The sequence below is a fragment of the Dermacentor silvarum genome, chromosome 1, assembly GCF_013339745.2.
Source record: "Dermacentor silvarum isolate Dsil-2018 chromosome 1, BIME_Dsil_1.4, whole genome shotgun sequence".
NCBI lineage: Eukaryota > Metazoa > Arthropoda > Arachnida > Ixodida > Ixodidae > Dermacentor > Dermacentor silvarum.
In genome coordinates, this window is record NC_051154.1 from 137,842,180 (window position 1) to 137,861,589 (window position 19,410).

At 41.4% G+C, this 19,410-nt stretch overlaps 2 protein-coding genes across 3 annotated transcripts in view; one reads left to right on the forward strand and one right to left on the reverse strand.

Annotated features, from left to right (window-relative positions):
• LOC119436094 (E3 ubiquitin-protein ligase RNF166-like) overlaps positions 1–8,361 on the forward strand; it is a 32,995-nt gene extending 24,634 nt beyond the window's left edge. Inside the window, exons 4-5 of the mRNA XM_037702840.2 lie at positions 482–589; positions 2,611–8,361. Coding sequence (XP_037558768.1) covers positions 482–589; positions 2,611–2,676 — 174 coding nt within the window. The 3' untranslated portion in view covers positions 2,677–8,361. The remainder of the gene's footprint in view (positions 1–481; positions 590–2,610) is intronic.
• A 2,007-nt stretch (positions 8,362–10,368) lies between these two features.
• LOC119436097 (programmed cell death protein 6-like) lies at positions 10,369–17,856 on the reverse strand. Of its 2 annotated transcripts, none has more exons than XM_037702843.2 (6): positions 17,570–17,856; positions 17,153–17,214; positions 16,946–16,990; positions 12,357–12,515; positions 11,628–11,737; positions 10,369–10,672 (listed from the first exon to the last, which is right to left on the reverse strand). In XM_037702843.2, the coding sequence occupies exons 1-6, from the start codon at positions 17,635–17,637 to the stop codon at positions 10,571–10,573; spliced, it is 546 nt and encodes a 181-aa protein (XP_037558771.1). In that variant the 5' UTR covers positions 17,638–17,856; the 3' UTR covers positions 10,369–10,570. The 2 variants fall into 2 exon arrangements, with proteins under 2 accessions (XP_037558771.1, XP_037558770.1); XM_037702842.2 differs by having other exon boundaries at positions 12,357–12,533.
• Between the last annotated feature and the right edge of the window lie 1,554 nt (positions 17,857–19,410).

A 19,410-nucleotide genomic window follows, 5' to 3' on the forward strand; every position in this document is an offset into this window, starting at 1 on the left:
CTTTCCTTCCCACCCAATCAACTTTCATTTCCACACATTCTGTCTGGATTTAGCTCCTTCAACAAACACAGCTCTCTGTGTATCTGGTGAAATGCTGTTCCCTCGTTTCTCTACTGTCATTATCATGGTTTGTATAACGATATTGAAAGCAGCTGCTTATCGTTTACAAGCTCCTCAGTTGACCAGATGTCCCATAGTTATTGGCATGCATGCATGTATCAAATAATGCAATATAAGCCTTTTTTTTCACCAACGGAATCCACACAAACTCATTCTGGCTGGAAATGAGAAATATTTGTTATTCTATTAAAAATTGTACGAGTTGAACACCCCCTATAAATTCGCTTTCACTGGCCCTTTTCAATTGAAATGAAATTCCCAGTGAAAACTTTTTTCATTGTGCATTTTTTTTTCTTTAATACCAAAAGCACTTATTGACATTGTGGTGTGTAAGAACAGTATGTCTGGTTTATTTGTGCAGGTATGCCCGGTGTGTGCATCCATGCCATGGGGGAATCCTCACCAGAAATCCATCAATTTTCTAAGTCACCTCAACCTCAGGCACCGTTTTGAGTATGACACTTACGTGGTGAGTGAACTTGACTTTATGGCACTGTCTTCAAAAATACTTGTAATGGTGATGAAAGGAAAAGAAAAAACGCTGGGAACCTCTACACTCAGTGATAACCTAAGTATTAAATACAAGTTCTACTTGCAAAACCATACTACACCTGCATTCTGTGCTTCTAATACATAGTTTTCCTCTGCTATGACATCATGGAAATGCAATTGGCTGGTGCATTTATACAAATTCTCAAGCTATACAGCAGTGTATTTGCTGCTGCATTCTTGTGTCGTTGCCAACTGTAGCTCTACTATTTATTGGGCATTAAGATGTTTGCTGATATGCATTACTTAATTGAATTCATAAAGCAAGTGTTCATAGGCATTGAAATTGTAAAGAGGCAAAAAAGTAAAGAAAAAGAAAACACGGTCTACAGCTGTAATTTAGAATATTTCTTTTCGCAGTTAATATTGACATTCAAACGCAGCAGCCACTGTGCTCCCCTTCCTTCCTCAATGCCTTGCACTGCGGCCTTGCACTGCGAAGACTACAGTAGAGTGAAATGTCACCGTGGCGCGCAGTTCAAATTTCATTTTGGATGTTAACGTAGATGCCACGACTTCCGATTTTTGTGCCTACGACGCGCTAAACGTAATCCAAATGCGATTGTCCACAGCAAGTTAACGTAGATGCCATGACTTCTGATTTTGGTGCCTATGACGCACTAAATGTAAGCCAAACGCGGTTGTCCTCGGTGAGCAGCCAGTGGTCTCGTGGCAGCACTCCACGGCGACCGCGGTGTAGCCGGCCGCAGCAACCAATAGTCGCGTATTAGAATGTGCTTTATTACGTGATAAAGCACACAGAAGAGAGTGAGGATCATGGTTTCTGTTGAAACGAGAGCGTTTGAGAGAAAGGTGAGTTCGCACTCCGCTTGCGAGCTCCGCATATGACAGCAAAACTTGGCTGAGATGTTCACAGCAGCGTATGCTACCCGCGGACTAAGTTATTTCACCAAGCCCTAAGGGTGGTTCAGGGCCCCTTTAAGATAAGAGCAGTGTGGAAGGTACCGTTTTTTCCTGTTTTCAAGGTCATACTTAAACATTCTGCTTATATGTGCTCTAAAAATCAACAATTCAATGCTGTTGCAATGGCTTGATACAGTGCAAATCGCGTTGTGCATTATATTCGGCACCTTTTTGTAGCCTGACAAATTACACTCATGCACACACACTTTCCTGCAGCAACATACACGCGTGTGTATGTATATTGCTGCTGACATCATTCTTGGGCATTAGTACTTTTAATTGCTGTGCATGTTGCAGATTGGCCAGCATACACTAACTGATCAGCACCCTAACATAGCAGTTGCAAACCTCGTTCTTTCTGAAAAATACATCTTCTTAAGTGCCCTTCATTTGCAGCAACACTTTGCAGGGTGTTTTCCGGCCATTTATGCCTGGTGGACATGGTTTGCCTTATTGTTTGCTGTAGTTGCGTCTATAGGCAAATGAAAAGGCCTTCTGATGTGCTAGGCTCATTTCTTTCTCCGGTAATAAGACGACGTGATCATTGGCTTGGTGGTTGATGCAACCATGAAGCTCACTTGTTGTAAGTGATAACTCGTATTTTGTAGTGATGCAGGGTGTGACACAGCTTTGACGTTCCAAAGTTTATTTTAGTCGACGGAGACTGCATGGAAACTACAAATGCTGGTGAAGGTAAGGCTTGTGCAGTGACATTAAGTTACTGAAAGAGTATGTACCATTTTGAGGGGACTTACAGGTGGAATCCATCCTTTTCATGGAGAAAGTGTAAGAAGTTTTTTTTTTTTTTTTTTTTGAAGAAAGTAATCTTGTGGCCGCCACCATGACGGAATTAATTTTTTACTGCCCTACATACCCTGTCGTATGTGGGTAAAGACTGCATGGAAACCAATGCCGGTAACGGTTCAGCATTCCATTCTGAAAGCTGAACCGTTACCGGCATTGTAAAAAATTGCTTGCCTCAGTAATGCAGCAATTGCTCTGGGTTTTCTGATGCAGGACTACGGCATCGATGATGATGACGCCCTGCAGCAGGCCCTGGAAGCTTCCCTCAAGGAGAAATAAAGGCCAAAGTGGCATTCCGGCTGTTTGGAAAGACATAACTTTCCTGTGCTTTTTTTACCAGTCATAATCAGCACGAAAGAGGTCTTTCTCCTCCGATGCTGGGTGCCACATTTTTTTCTATTGCAGTTTTTAAATATAGGTCTTTGTTGCTGCAGGAACAGCACTATATGTTAGCAATGTTAACAGTGTCTCTCAGAGCTGCGAGTCTGACAAGGGTCATGTTTGGAAACAGCATCTTGCTTTCTATCTCTTTATTAAAGGGGCTGACAAGAAAATTTTTTTCAAAGCAATTGAACATTCATTGTCAGAATTGATTAACTAATTTGTGGTGCATGTGGTGAACCACCAACAAAGTGAGTGGGGGAGGGAGGCTGCACCCGTACCCAGCTACATTGCCTCCCAAGATTTGTGGTGTTCTGCAGGATTTTCATGCCGTGCTGCACCAATCTAGGAGGCATTGTTGTGCAACACGATGACTTTAAATTTTGCTGGTGCTGAAGGCACATTTTAAAGATATTTTATAAGAAGTTTAATACATCTGACTTAGTCAGATGTTATTAAACCACTGTATAATTGCATGGTGCATATAAGTAAGGACAAAGTTCCACTGTGGAGTTTGCAGCCTTCTCTGCCAATCTAGGTTTCTGGGTTAACCATCCATCACTGACTTCTGTTAATATGAAGATATACAGTCAATCCTGGATATGTCGAGCTCCAAGGAGATCGCAAATAGTTCAATATAGATCGATAATTCTAATTATAAAATTTGCCTATCTGATGCTTATGTGAAATTTCCGCACATCTTGGACAGTTTCTCGGGGTCGTGAAAAGATGGTATTTATTGGTTTGCTACTCTAAGGCCATGTGGAATGCACAAAAGTTTACTTTTTTTTGCATAAGAATGTTGCAAGTCGCTTGTGCTGCAAAGTCTCCACGCTAACCTTAGAGACTGCGGTGCACCTTGCACGCGTTGAAGTGCTTGGTGCGCGCTTTAACAGCGAAGCTGTTTAAGCCAGCCGTAATTTGTGGTTCGTATCAAGAAACTATCATCATCAGCAATTAATAAAGAAAAACTTTCTTGCTGAGGTGGGATTCGAGCCCGCGTACCCACGGTCCCACGGCGAATGTCGTAACCACTAGGCTATACAGCCACGCTTGCAGAACATGCATTTATGCGAACCATCTGATTGTCCACAGCTGGCGTGTTCGCACGCTCATGCTCTGCGAGGTGAAGAGGAGGGTTCGCGCTATAAGAGAAAGAGAGACAAATTCACGTAGTGGGTTTGCTGGAACATGTTGTCAGCATTGCAACGCGGTGGAATGCAGTGTAGGAATTGGAACGCGGTGTCGGTGTTGCAAGCTGTGCTGTGCAATGTGTAGTGACGGCCATAAGTCCGAGACGAGCGAAAGGAAATTATCATCATTATGAGTAATAAGATGAAAAGTTAGCGCACTTCCGCAAAATGCTGGGCTGCGATCACCCAGCTTCGCTGTTTCAAGCGTTGCGCAGCTGAGTGCAAGGTTAAGCATTTTTTTAATTCAGGATAAGGTAGAAATGAACTCGGCGCAGAAGCAAACCAGCCTGTACACATGCCGTGCTGCAGCGCCTCAACGGCGTGATAAGTAATGATCTCCCCGTTAGAAAAGCACACTTGCAGGGACACAGCATTCGAAATATTGAATGTGGCAGTGAACCGGAGTTTGATATATGCATAGTACAGCGCTATACTTTTGCATGAAATTTCCAAGGGGATTTTACAACTGTATGATAGACAACTTGATATATATGAGTGTAATATATTCAGGATCGACTGTATATCAATTTGTCATAAATTTGAGTTTTCTTTGTCAATTGTCGGTCTCTTTAGGACCTTTAGGAAACTGGGAATAAGTCTGCGTGCATTGTTGTCTGGGTACTTTTTCAGTCATGCATATCATTGACTTAAGTGCAGTCCTGCACTGCAGAAGCATATGAAAGATGTGAATCATGGCACCTTATGTCCACCCACTCACAAATGTGCCATGTAAGTGTATATACATGTTGCTGTTTTCTGTGTTGCTCACAAGAATGATTTGTAGCCCTTGAAACTCGCATGACGCATTTTGGAAAACGTAAAACACATGGTTAAGTGTGGCCATACTGTGTATCATGGTCATTTGCCAACCTTGGAGATGCACCCGGTGTTTGGAGTAATATCTCCAGTTGAATAAATGACAGCGTGCTAATAGCATGTGTTGAATGCCCTTATAAAGGGCGTGCTACGGCAGTCTGATGTGGAGTGTGTCATCTTGGTGACACCCTTAAGACCGTGCCATTTGTGTGTTGTAGTAGTGGCTATTGTGGATTGCTTCAAAGGCTGATGGCTTCAGACAGAGTATATCTCGGCATTGTTAACGACATGGTGTTTGAATTACCATCAGTGTCTGTTGAATGTTGGTTGGTACGCTGTGAAAGCAGTGACAGCTTTGAAATAGCTAGTGTGTCTTGCAGCAAGTGTCGGGAAAGTTGTATCTCTTGGGATAGACTGCTTGGACAGTGTGTTCTGTTAAGCTGAAAGGTAGCCTTGCTTCATGTCATGGTATCTTCCTTGTTGGCTCTTGGTTACATAAACCTTTCACAGTTCAAATTTCGTGTAGTAGGTAAAGATCATTGGGATATGACATTTGCTGTTTTGCCATAAGTAGCCTTTTAAAAACAAGCTATTCCAAAAGTGCCATTCATACATTTTGACCAAAACGAGAACAAGGTGAGAGCAGGAACCAACCAAAACTTTGGCTCCTGCTCTCACCTTGTTCTCGTTTTGCTCATCGTCCTGAATTTCCATCTCCCGCATTCCCCGTGTTTTCCCTGGATTCATACATTTTATATTACAGCTACTGTGCATTTAAGTTTTCTTTGATTTCATTGTTGACAAGGAGACACTAGAATACAGAAAATAGTTGTACAAAATAAATTCCAGACTCCATTGTGCAGCCTCATTTGGACGATAAACCAGCTGGTTCAGGGTGGTATTAGCGGGCAGCTTTATAGCTGTCAGTGAACAGCAGGAGCCAACCTTTACGATTACAATCTTTTACAAACACTCTTTCTTGGACATCTTTCTGGTGCAATCCCCAAGAAAAATATTGTATACTTCACTTGCTACTGGGAGACTGTTGCTGGTTTATTGCCAGTGTGCTAGTCACACGAGTGATCAGCTGGAGTGGTTATGACGAGTAGGTTTGTGCATTCCACTTTTTGTAATGCAGGTACATTACTTTTTTGTATTGTATTTTGTTACTATGCATTAAAGAAAAAAAGTGAATGTCTTGACCTGTACTGTCACAAGTGCAATTGCTTGGACTACTGTAGTCACAATGTACTTAAAAAGTAACTGTGAACTATAAGACAAGGTTTTATGCTGTACCATCAACCTACACGAGCAAGCAAGCTGCTGTCGGCCTTGACCAACCTGTATTTTTCATGCTTTTTATACTGTCTCTAGTGTCTACATAACCTAATATCTGTGCAGGGCTCATATGTGTAAACTGCCTGACTACAAAGAGACCTTGTGGTACATTTAAAAGATCATTGCACTGAGAATTTTATTTTAGCACTTCATGTTCCAATTCTTTGATGTTTGCTCAGTGTAAAGGCATTTCATTTGCATGACACAATGATGCATGTGTTGGTCATTTCTAAGCCTTGAGACACCATTGTGCTTTGGTCAAGTCCAAAAGCGCCAGTTCTAATCAGATGTGCCATTGAGTGAACACAGTAAAAAGTGCTAATGAAAAAAAGACATGCAGTGTGGACAAATTTGGTCACTTCACAGAATATTCAGTGGGGGCAAAAGTAAAACTTCTGTCTGACACATGCGCAAACCATAGAACTGTCATTTTTACAAACCATACATTGCCTTTCCATGCTTCGAGGTGTCCATGAGCAAGTTAGAAGCTGTCGGTGTTTCTTGCACAGCTACATGGGATTGTTCAAGTGTGCTGCTGTTTTTAATCTGTCGTAAATACCATAAATTGGGACGAATAGATGTGAAGCATTGTAAACAGGTAAAGCTAATTGGCTGTGTCAAAAAAAAAAAAAAAAGTTTAGAAGACTTTGGCTGAGCAGGCAGTCTTTTTTTTTTCCCCGTCTGCAAGAGCTGCCAAGCAATTCTGTTTTCATTTAGCCATCTTTGCATAATGTTCCCATAGCTAAAAAGTCAATTTAAAGCTTAGCAAAAGTTAATTGAGGGGGCTTAACCGACTTAAAAAACGCCTGTTCTACGAAAGACACCACAATGGGGGGCTTCCAACTTATTTTGACCATGAAATTAGAAGTATGCATTTAATAAAACTACTAAGTGTGCCCTCCAATTTACCTTGGCCTTTGCAAATTGCCTTTCTCTGCCAAATGTCACAGTGCGAACTGCAGGCAGCCATGTACCATGTACGCAGCCCAACGTCAAGACTGTTGTGCACATATAGTGCAGTGTAATCTCGTTAATTTAAACCTGCTTTATTCGGACTGACGCTGTGGTCCTGTCAAAATTTTGTATTTCAAGGTGCGAAAACGCCTGGTAATTCGAACGCATCTGCGTTTGTGATGGTTAATTAAACATCCTGCACCCACCAACCATGCTCTCAGCAGTGGGTAAACTCTCACGCCTGCCGCTACTCTTGCCTCCCATTGGAAGTGCCTTATTCCGGCGCGTATAACTTGCGGCAAAAATTTAAAAAAAAAATGTCTGGGTGTGGGTTATACGCTAATTTTGCCTATTAGTGTGGCTGGCACGTGCTGCCATGAAGCCACACTTCCGGAACTTGTCACTCGTGTTAGCTCAGTGAACACGTGCCACCTAATGCAATGCTGCACCTAGGTCCTCCATTCAAATGAGCTTCCTTTAATTCAAACTGTTTAATTTGAACAAATTTTTGGGCCTTGTAGAGTTTGGCGTATTGATATTCGACTGTTTCCGGGAGTTAAAAGCAATAATTTGTTTCACTTTCTCCCCTACACTGATAATGGGAGTATTTAGTTTTCAACAGCAAAAGATATGTTCAGTTTGGTCATTTCACACACCATCGCCCCCCCTCCCCCCCACATACACACCAACGAGCATTGCTCTGTGAATGTGTGGAAATATTCCCTGCTGGTGAATGCTTCTACTAATATGTATGGCCTGCCAGGCACACTCCTTTTGCCACTGTGAAAGGTATAGTATGTCACATGTTGGCTTTCTCCTGCAGTGGAAGGTCGAGTGCACTTGCAAATTTGACTTCCTTTTGAAACCCCCGTTTCTTTTTTTACAGCTTTTGTCTAATATGCCACCATAAGTGCATCTTGCACATTCAAATGTGTTGACAAACAGCACCTTGCCCTGCCCTTGCAGTGTGCCCATGTATGAAGCCTTGCTGAGCATCATTTCAAGCCAAATTTTAGCCAGTGAAAAATGTTTGCTTGAGATTTTGCAGGGGCTGGAAATTTACATTGAGCTTCCACACAATGTAGACAACTTAGTATTTGTTTCAAGTTCTGTGCACCAGAAGATGACCTGCCCAACAATGTTGATATTGGTAAGCAGGAGTTGCTGCTCTTGCATAAGTCGTGGAGAGTCTTCCCATGTGGTGTTTAATGGACACTTTTCATTTTTCACTTTTGTACACAGTTTGTAAATAACCTCTATTCAATAAAATTCTTTTGAAGAACCGTGTACGGTTTTACTCAAGCCATTAAGAAAAACTCCAGAAGACTTGCAACCTACTGCAAAAAAAAATATTGTTTTGACACTGGCAAACTTTACCGTGTTCAAGGGTAAAAAAATACAACCTTATGTTCTTATATGAGTGTAGGGAAGATGTTGAACTGCCAACAGTATCAAACTTTATGAAAAGTTGCCTCCCAAGATGGCAATTTGTAGGGAGCACCAGTATCAGTGATGCCCATAAATGCCAAAACCACCAAGACCAGATTTCTGTCCCACTCCAGACACTGGGCTTCCAAATAACGGCAGCAGTTCAGGCTTAGGAACTCTGGCTTAGGTGCATATGACATTCCTCTACGCAAGCAGACAATGCCAACCAGGCATTGCACTGCGTTTGGGTCTTGCAAGATTCTTAATTGCTTGCAAACGTGAGCAGCAACTACCAAGACTAATTCAGGCACTCATTTGTCATTTTCTTGCACACACGCCTTGCCTTTTCAAAATGCAGACATCAGAATTAAGGTTCATTCAATTTTTAAATGCATTTAATTGCATCCCCAATGTGAATTCCCAATGTCCACAAACAAAAAGAAGGCATTAAAACATCTGCCAGGCAAAATTTCTAAGGGTTCTGCAGTATGGCCACACCAGTGTTAACAGCCACCTATGCATTTATCTTTACCAACACTCTGGCAACATAATTCATGCCCAACACCCCTTTACAAAAAAGGTTTAATCAGAAATGTTTAAAGATAAATGCAACATTCTTTAAGCATGATTATTTCTTTAGTGCTTATGACTGCATTCTAAAAGGGCAAAAGTGACAACCTAGAAAGTTATCAAAAATTATCCTGCTTCACAAAAATGGCCCAAATATATGCAAATACTTCGAAATATGACTGATCTTACAGATGTACAAGCCACCAAGATTTCAGCACAAAATTCAAGAAAGGAAAGTCAAGGCCCCTTTTTTTTTCTCCTGCTAAATGAATGAAAATGGTTTTGAAAGAGTGCACGACTAAAATTATTTAGTGTTTCTATTTAGCATCCCTTTAGGGTACCTTGGAAAACAACTAGCCTTTAGGTCCTGAGCAAAAATGGTTGAGCTTGCACTGAAAAAAAAAAAAAAAAGAATGCCTTGGGGGGGGGGGGGGGGGGGTCGCAATACTGCAGTGAACAAAACTCCTTGCTTGCACATGTTTATTTTTTTTTTTCAAATGTGGAAGAATTTATCACAAGTGCCACAAAAATTTATAACAAGGAAATGCTTCATTTGATATCCTCTTAAAGTATAAATGGTGCATCTTGTCACATTATGTTGCTCAAATACTGTGTCCACAACCATTCACATCATCACTAACATATATCCCTGGCAGAATAGCACAAACGCTACCGCCTTGTTTTTTTACGCGTAAGAAACAATTTGCTGTATGTACATCACAGTAAATACTGGACAGTTGCAAACTACATGGGGTAAGCATGATGAGAGCAGCAGTGCAATTTGTTCACTAGCACACATGCACTCGCCCATATAAACGGGGACGTCCAGCTAACACAGCACAAATAGGGTATTAACCCCACCAGCATAATGACCATATTTCTTCATGTTTAGAGTGTAAGCCGAGTATAACCTTAAAATGATTAAAGCCATTGGTTGTGGTCACAGTAGTATTTCTGCAATATGTGGTTTGCACATCATCGTGACCTTATAAAACCAGTGGCCAGAAATGCACTTTCCAGTTTTTTGGTTTTTTTTTCCTCTCTCTACTGAGCATTTACAATTATTACTGTGCGATGGCTCTCCAAGAAAAAACAGTTCAACTGTTATTCTAAAACCACAGCACATTCACTGCAACACTAATAGCACTCCAGATGTGTGCGGTTAACTTGGCTATAGATCTTACTGCCAACAAACACTGTACAATGAGTTTTTGCACACTGACATACATACATACATATATATATATATATATATATATATATACACACACGCATAACAAATCAAGAATAAAGCACTCGGAGCAATTTATTGTTGGTTGAAAACATTGCAAAAGTTAGACAGCAATCTCTTCTAGATATCTTAATCAAACATCCAGATATACTCTTTAAAATGAATCGCAGGTCACCAATCCCATACAAATAGTGTCCATAAAAGGAGAGGTGGAATGAATGCAGCATGGTCTACCCTTGTATTGGTAGAATGCAATCAATCATCACATCCGCAGGCTGAATACAAGCTTGAGGAAATCTTCATAACCAATGGTGATCCACCCATCTTGATCGGTGTCGTAATGCCGGAAGGCTGCTGTCAAAGTCTGAAGAAAACAGAAGCAAGCATATTTACAGAGTTCAACGAGTGTGCAAAAAAAAATATATAGGTTTTACGTGCCAAAACCACAATCTGATTACGAGGCATACCATAGTGGGGGACACCGGAATAATTTTGACAACCTGGGGTTCTTTAACATGCACCTAAATCTAAGTACAAGGGTGTTTTCGCATGTCGCCCCCATCGAAATGCAGCCGCCATGGCCGGAATGAGTTGTGCAGCATTGTGTTATGCTAGTCTATGAAAACGTTAAGCATCAGAGGACCATGTAGGTGTCAGTGACTAATAAAACAATCATTACAATGCACTGAATTCAAAGTATAACAATACAGGCAATATAGTACCAAACATTTTCACTATCTTGTGTGGTGAGTACTACCTGTGCCTTTTTCTCACAAAACTAGGATTTGTGTCTGCATTGTGACTGCGTACATCTGCAGATCAGATTTTCTGATATTTAACTCTATTCACACAATGTAGGGTCATTAAGTACATATACATGAACTATCAGAACAAGCTCACACCGGCAGCACATATTATCAAAGTATTGTCTCTTAAGCTACACTTTGTGACATAACTTGAAGGAGGAATACATTTGCCAAAAGCTCTTGCAGATCCAGCTCCTTTGACTAGGAGTACTGACACAACAAAACAGCTCCAAGCTAGCAATTTCTTCTGCAGGATAAGGTTGTACTTTTATATTTATACACGGCACAATGGCAAGTCCTACCCATTAACCATGGTACAGCAAACAGTAAATACTCAATAAATCCAGTTTAATGTAATTTACCAATGTAGTTTCGGAGCTCAGCTACGTTTCAATAACAAACATGCAAAGAAAGAAAATATTGTGAACCACACACGAGGCCGTATTGTTAAAGGTGTTTCTAAAGTTATCAACCAAGAATACAAACCCTGCACAATGCATAAAAAAAAGTCACCTGTAAAGTCACACAGCACTGGATGAAGTCATCAAAGTTGATCGAGCCTTTTCCATCCCTGTCAAACTTAACAAGCAGCATACTCATGATTGGCTCACTGAGACGATAGCCTGCAACACAAATTGCACTCACTTTTGCCCAATTCTTGGTCAAGCATAAAAGTACAGACATGTTTCTCTTTATCAGTATATACTGCAGCAACAAATTTCCACTAATACACCACATGAAGTACAAAGATGTTTCCTCTCCCTCTGTTGCCAAGTGACAAAAGCTCCAATGAACCTCGAATATTTTTTTTTTCTCATCTGGATACAGGAATGCTGATTTCTTTATCAACATCAAGAACATTAGGCCTTCTTTTCTTAAATACTACATAAACATTTTCGTCGTCCTTCAAATGACAGCACGTTAGTGCATTTGAATGTTCGTCATCATGTATATGCACGTGTTTATTTACTCAGGTTATTTTCATCTGTTCATTTGACAATCAAATGTAATGAAAAAGCCAGCAACCCCAGAATTAAATTTTAATTTAAATCAATCAATTTACAGTCTCGACCAGCTGACAGACAACTGTCACGTTACTGCAGTCTACAAGACTATGCACTGCATACCGCACAACATACTGCTGTTTTCCATGGCAATCCTTGAGTGACAAGACAATGTACAAGCACAAAAAAAGAAAAAGTGCAGCAGATGCACCACAGTACAAAATACACAAGTACACACCAAACCCGGTGAGAGCCTGAGTGAGTTCGCCCTTGTCTATGGCACCAGAACGGTCTTTGTCAAAGCTCTGGAAGCAGTTGAGCCAGTTGGTAATGTAATTCCAGAGAGATACAAATTCGTCGAAGTTGACTGTACCAGTTCGGCTGCGGTCAAACATGCCTGGTGAACGAAACATGTCTGTGTTGGAGGAAGAGGACAGCACACATGATGATGATAATGGAGAGAAAGCAGAACAGCGAGGAGTGCGCTGCAAAGTCGGTGCCTTCGAATTGCCACAGAATGTCATGCGCAGGAAACCCACTGGCCGAAAGACACACAACCAAAGCAAGGTTTCCAGCCACAAACATGAAAAGAGCAAATACGCCTTCACTGTTAAAGGGAACACACAATAGTGCGACTACCTTGCTGAGGGCACCCTAACTACATGCACAAATTAAATTCTGGTATTACGTGCCAAAACAATTATCTGATTAACACCCCTGTCACACGGGCACTCTAAAGTCTTTTGAGCAAAAAGACCCCTTCTCCTCAAAAAGAGTTTCGCCCGCTGACACATGACAAGGAGCAATCTCTTTTTCAGAAGCAGTCTTTTCTGGAAGAGGAGTTCGTCGATCTATTTCACAGCCAAAAAGGAGTAGCCTCGAAACCAGTGAGTGCCAGCTATTATATCATAAACAAAATAAGCAAATGCGCATTTTTCTGTCACCTAGGCTCATCATAAAAATTAACTTTATCTCTCGCAGAAAGTGTAGTAAACCCAGTAATGCTCATTTTCTCCTGTAAGCTGAAGTCAACGCGAGAAAAAGAAGCGCAATGTTGTCAGATAAGCATTTGTCCTTCGCAAGTTCTGCAAACGCTCATTAAACTGCTACATTAAATCTTTACATTAACGTTTCTCAATCAGGCATTGTTAAATTTATTTTAAAAACATGTGACACAATAAGTCCTCACTAAATTTCGAGATACATCAGTTTATTTTGGCCGACTTTGTTTCGAACGCTAGCGCCATGCTTTCAGTAGCGTGTCCAGAAGAAAACACTAAAAAGAGATCGTTGGTGCCGTGTGTCTGCTGCGCAACACATCTTCATTAAAAAGTCTTTCAACTCGGTAAAATACCGCTTACGTAAAAGAGTTCTTGCGTGCTCGTGTGACAGAGGTATAAGAGGCACACTGTAGTGGGGGACTCCAGATTAATTTCAACCACCTTGGGTTATTTAATGTGCACGAAATATGGGCATTTTTGCATTTCGCCCCCCTTAACTACAGGCACCAGTGGCAGCAGTATCGATGCACTGTACAGTGCATAAGTAGTGACACTATACTATGCATAATCAATAAGCAGTGCCATCTACCACAAACCCATTGCTGCCAAGCTGAACACTATCAGATTTGGTACGGAAGGAAATTTCCTCAAATATCACTCCAGAATGTTCCCTTTAACAGTGGACCACACCACCTCTAGACATGTGCGACACAGGTTTTCTAGACTTTTTCTTCATGTCTTAAAGTGACACTAAAAAGCAACAATGAGTTATTGTTTGGTGAAATAATATTTCAATGCGCCACTTGCATTTCTTTGGTGAAACATGAGTGGCCTAGAAAATGAAGGGCAATGTTGCCTTCAAACCCAAACTGAAGCTACGGCACATTAGAATGACGTTACAGATTTCAAAAGTATTTTTGCATTTTCAAGCCATTTTCATCGAGAGAAAGTTCTCAAAGCTCACTAGGCCGAGTCTTTTGTTTCTTCAGAATGCAATGTAAATAATTCTTGTTAATCAATAAACTATTAACTAAGTCTTGAATCTTACACCACAAGGCGCGAACATGGAAAAACAAACCAATCCCGTGTTTTTTCTGTCGTATGTTTCTGGTATTTCCAGAAGTGTAATTATAATCAAACTTAACTGAACATTTCTCTTTAGTGTCCCTTTAAGCACCTGAAAATAAAGCCACTGGCAAAGCACAAACAACAAACGATAAGAAACATGGCCTGCATCTCCCCAGATTTGGGATGGCACATGTCAGCAAGCTGTATATTACTTTTCACATAAGAATAAATAAAAAAATAATTTTCCTCTCTCACAAAAATACAAATTCCCTGCGCTTCTCTAGTTGCCAATGATTTTAGCCACCGTTGGCCTGTCCCCTACATAATCCACACAAAGCACAAGAAGATGAGTGCAAGGTGGATGGCAAAAAGATCAATTGGAGCATTAACCAACTTGTCAGAGTACAACAGATAACATGAAGCAAGTGCACAAGAAATGTCCAAGTAACACCTTACCTATTAAGGTGATCCATTATTCACAGAACTGTTTATTCACAAAAGTAGTTCTCACTACTTTTTATCCCCTGCAGTATGTCCCTGGCATCTACTGCTGTCTCTTGAAAACCCAGCATGCCTGGCAGGTGCTTTCAGCTAATAAAGAACATAGAGGACAGTTTCTGACTGCCCTTGGTAACTTTGTGGTACTGCTGCTGTCAGGCGTAATCAAGTACATGACTCACATAGTCACCAGTGCTTTCTGGCATGCGGCACCTATCGGCAGTGACAATAAGTGTCACAGCTGCAATGCAGAAGGTGGCTTGACGAGCAATTGTCTTTACTGTCAACAGGTATCGCATGCCAGCCTGTAGTGCCTGTTGGGACCTAGCAGCCAATACTCTATAGCCTTGGCAAGCACGCAAGCCACATGCTCGTAAATCCGGCAGTGGCAATACATCATGTTTAACTCACACAACCACAATGCAGTCATATCTGTGCTGTGCCCATTTCACAATATATACAGGGTGTTTCAGTTAACTTGGGCATAACTTTAAAAATATGCAAATGCTTCATAGCTCGACAGAACCAAGGTAATGTTGTTTGCCATTGCTTGGAGATACTCAGATTACTTTTTGGATTCTGCTTATTAGATAATTAGTCTTAATTATTCAACTGCTCAATTATTATAATTAGATGAAAAATGTCAGTGAGAAACTTGTAGAGAAACATGAAAAATTCCAGATACAGCTTTCTGTTGCTCAATACGTACAACATAAAAGTGTTTTTCAGGGTGTGAAAGAAGCTCGCGAATACACGCAAATTAGCCGTGCGACTGGCCGCTCAAGACACTTAGCGTGTATTCGAGGGCATCTTTCACGTTCGGAAAAACACTTTTATGTAGCAAGTATTGAGCAACAGAAAGCTGTATCTGGAGTTTCTCATGTTGTTCTACAATTTTCTCATTGACACTTTTCATCTATTTATAATAATTGAGAAGTTGATTAATTAAGACTAATTATCTAATCAGGCGGAATGCAAGAAATTATCTGATTATTTCTAAGCGACGGCAAACAACATTACCTTGGTTCTGTCAAGCTACGAAGCATTTGCATATTTTTAAGGTTTGACCCAAGTTAACTGAAACACCCTGTATGTAAAACTACTACATTTCATAAAATCCCAAAACATAGCCTACCCAAAATCATGAGCAACACAAGTAAAAAAAAAAAAAAAAACAATAAATTGGATAACTTTCTGTGTGTAGTCAAAAGAACTTGATGGAAAATGTGGTTCCTAGGGTGCCATTCAGGACATTTTCAAATTCCACCATATTGTTGAATTCTGTAATGTCAGCATTTTGAGCCAATCAGACACTGTAATACTCCTCCTCCTCCCCCCCCCCCCCCACCCCTTCCAGCCCAGTAGCAGCCCTCTGAGCCAATCACAGTGCACAAGATGGCAAATTTGACAACATGGCAACATATGACAGAATAGCAGGCAACATCTGAATGGCAACATCTGACAGGAAGTCCAGAATAGCATCCCCCGTCCAGAAATATAGCCTTGGAATGGTGAAGCTCCTTTCATTGACTATATTCCCGAGGACTAGGATTTTATGTGCTGGGATGTATGGAAATCCAACTCACTTGTTACCTGACTATCATAGTGTTAGTGATGGGCCGTCAAAACCTGTTTCAGTCCCAGTCTTCCTTCAAGCATAAATTGCCCATTGTTTTCTCATCTCCATTTTTCTTTCCCATTCAGACTGCCGCCATGGTGTGTAACTTATTTAGGGGGTTGCTCTTGCAAAAAACATATTCGTGCAAAAATTAGGGTACCTTTGGTGATAGACCATCTCTCAGAATTTTACCATGGTGATTTTTTTACGTACTATAAACAAATTTACAAGGTTTTACAGATCAACTACAGCAGTAGAAGTGGCACTTAAAAAATATATATATATGGTCACATGCTGTTCACAATTCCAAAATCTTGTGTGCAGATCGTTTCACATAGGAGCCATATGTTAATCTCTATAGGTGCAAAAGTAACGATTAGCCCAACTATTGTAAGCAAGATCCATCTCTAGCTGTGCATAAAGCGGTGGGGTTAGAACCACGCACCTCCCGCAGCCAAGCCGGGCGTCGTTATTACGACTCGGTAAATAAACTGAGCAAACAATCACTGCAAATAAATTTTGACTATCAGGATTAACCGAAATGCCAAATGTTTAAATAACAGCCGTAGCGGACACAATATCCGAGGTCCGCCAATCTGCAAGCAAGCACAACAAGCAATGGATTTTTGGTAAAGATCTTACCTATCATCATTCGCACTGTTTCTGGATTGAACGGCTTCCAAGTTCCTGTCAAAGATGACAACAGGGTTTAGTAAGCCAAAGTAACAGACTGTACGACCAACACTGCCGTGGCAAGCCCCGAACACCACAGTGCACACCCAATGCCGTTATATATATATATATATATATATATATATATATATAACTGTACTAAATGTCGTCACTTACCATTTGACAGGGCACTCTGGAGCTCCGTTGCGCTTATGTTTCCGCTTCTATCTTTGTCGACACTGAAACAGCCATTCGAAGATGTCTAGCAAACCACGAGAATCGCAGATAACCGGAGCGATGCAGCCAACATTGTTGCTATGAAAGTCGGCACCACCTACTTATCCGCGAAACTGCCTAAAATAAACGCGTTAGCATATTTGGTAATGTCTGTCTTCAAATAAAACTGTATCCTCGTCTTCGAGTTTTTGATAACGTCATCGCACGGGCTGGTCCACGCACGATCGTTTGACTCTATGAGGCGCTGCTCAATGCCAACATTTACGCAATACAGCTATGTTGAATGTGAACACGTATTCGGAACAAAATAGCGTGCTCAACCAGAAGCAGAGGAGAAATGAAACAAAATCACCGTACTTCCTGAAAAGCCCCTGTAAGTAGCCGACGTCAGCTGTCGGCGTCTGAGGTGGGGCTTGGGAATACATAATCTCTTCTGTCCTTTCCGCCGACAACAGCAATGTACCGAAATCTCCTGATTTATGTCGAAATGTGGCGCCACTAAAAAGAGAACACAACAAGAAGAGCCTGCTCACGGAAACCAGAAACCTTTTAACAATCACAACTACGGCCCACAGCACAGAATCGTGAACCACACGGTGGCTTCGAATGCTCTATGACCATGCTACAACAGCGGATTGTCTAGGCTCTGTAAACTAGTCGGATAGATGTGGACATGCATGGAGGAAAAAAAACCCAGAAGAGGCGGAAGTCACGTGCTGTTTTTCGCAAAGGAGCACTGGGACGGGTATCCCAAATGTCAACGTTGCCATAGCAACCGCGCTCCTGAAGCTTTCGCTGTTGATCTCGGTCTCTGAAAAGTGAGATTTTTCCGTCGGTGTCTTTCTCGCAGCACCTTTTGTTCGCGAGAAAAGCTGACTTTGGAATGTGGTGTGTAAGCTTGAAAGTTTTGTTTTGGGTCTGTGAGTGTGAGTGCACGGCCGCTCGATGAAACGCACGAGCGTTTCATCGTTACAAGAATTCGTTACAAGTGGATACGCCTTGCGAACTCAGCGGCTATAATTCGTAGATTGAAAAACGTGCCGTAAAAATAATTAATTAAAAAGTAATTAGCGTAATTATGTTAATTATTCGATTAGGCGTTTTGATTTTTTCTTGGAAGTAATGACCGCCTCATCGAGTAGCTTAGATTGGAGTGTACTAGAATACAGTCGAGTGGGACGAGCGGCTGGGGCGGCGCATGAATTGCAGTGAGGCGCCCGACGTGGAAAAATACTGTGGCGGCGCTGCGATCGAAGTGGATTGGGCCGCATCAAGGTCGCGCCGTTGGAAACTGCTCGCGATACAGCTCGGCGGGGTCATTCGTACTACTTCGCGCGCTGCTATTTGCGTTCAGACCGCTCAAATGGTGTTCATAATTGCATATGACATGTATTTATGCCTCAAGAATAGATTCCTTTCTTTCTCTTCTTTATTTTATTTTTTAATGCCGCTCGGTGATTGCGCGTGCATTGTGGCCGCAGTGTCGGCTTTCATTCTACTATGTTACAGTACGATTCCCTTTGGAGAAGAAATATTTTTCTCGTTCTTCAAGCAGCATGTATATCTCTCGTGTGTATTGTTGCGCATATAGTTTTACATCAGTAAGTCTTGCGAAACGCAGACGAAGAAACATATGTAACCTTCCTGCTTGCCGCTTCAAACAAGTAAAGCATATCTGCCCCATCCGGCGCCTTGTACTCAGATTTATGGGAAGCATTGTCATAGATTAAAAAAAAAAGAGTAAACTGCCGCGCAACATTCCATTCAAGTTGCCGCCTTCCTCGCGTAACAGAATGCGGAGTAATTAGTACGGGGTCATTTATTGCGGTCGGACCTCGATCGAGCGCCGAAAATGGTTTAGTTATTCTATATGCTAATCTTTGGCCAAGCAGTACGTGGATTTTTTTCACTAGATACTTCAAAAAAGAAAAAAAAAGAAAAGGAAAGCCTGCGCGGTAGCCTAATTAGTGGCTATATAGTGGATACGGCATTGCGCTGCTAAACTGGAGCTCGCGGGTTCAATCCAGGTCACGGAATTCGATGGGAACGAAATGGAAAGAGACTCGTGCACTTCTATTTAGGTGCACGTTAAAGAACCCCAGGTGGTGAAAACTAAACCGGGTGCCTCAAAATCATATCGTAGTTTTGCCACGTAAAATCGAAGAATTTGTTTAAATTAAAGAAAAAGAAAGAAGTAG

Coding starts and splice junctions, on each gene's coding strand:
- LOC119436097 (XM_037702842.2), bottom strand. CDS start 17,637: ATGTATTCCCAAGCCCCACCTCAGACGCCGACAGCTGACGTCGGCTAC. Junction 12,534..16,945: donor AACAGTGCGAATGATGATAG/GTAAGATCTTTA, acceptor CCTCCAACACAG/ACATGTTTCGTTCACCAGGC. Junction 10,673..11,627: donor AGTGCTGTGTGACTTTACAG/GTGACTTTTTTT, acceptor TGTTTTCTTCAG/ACTTTGACAGCAGCCTTCCG.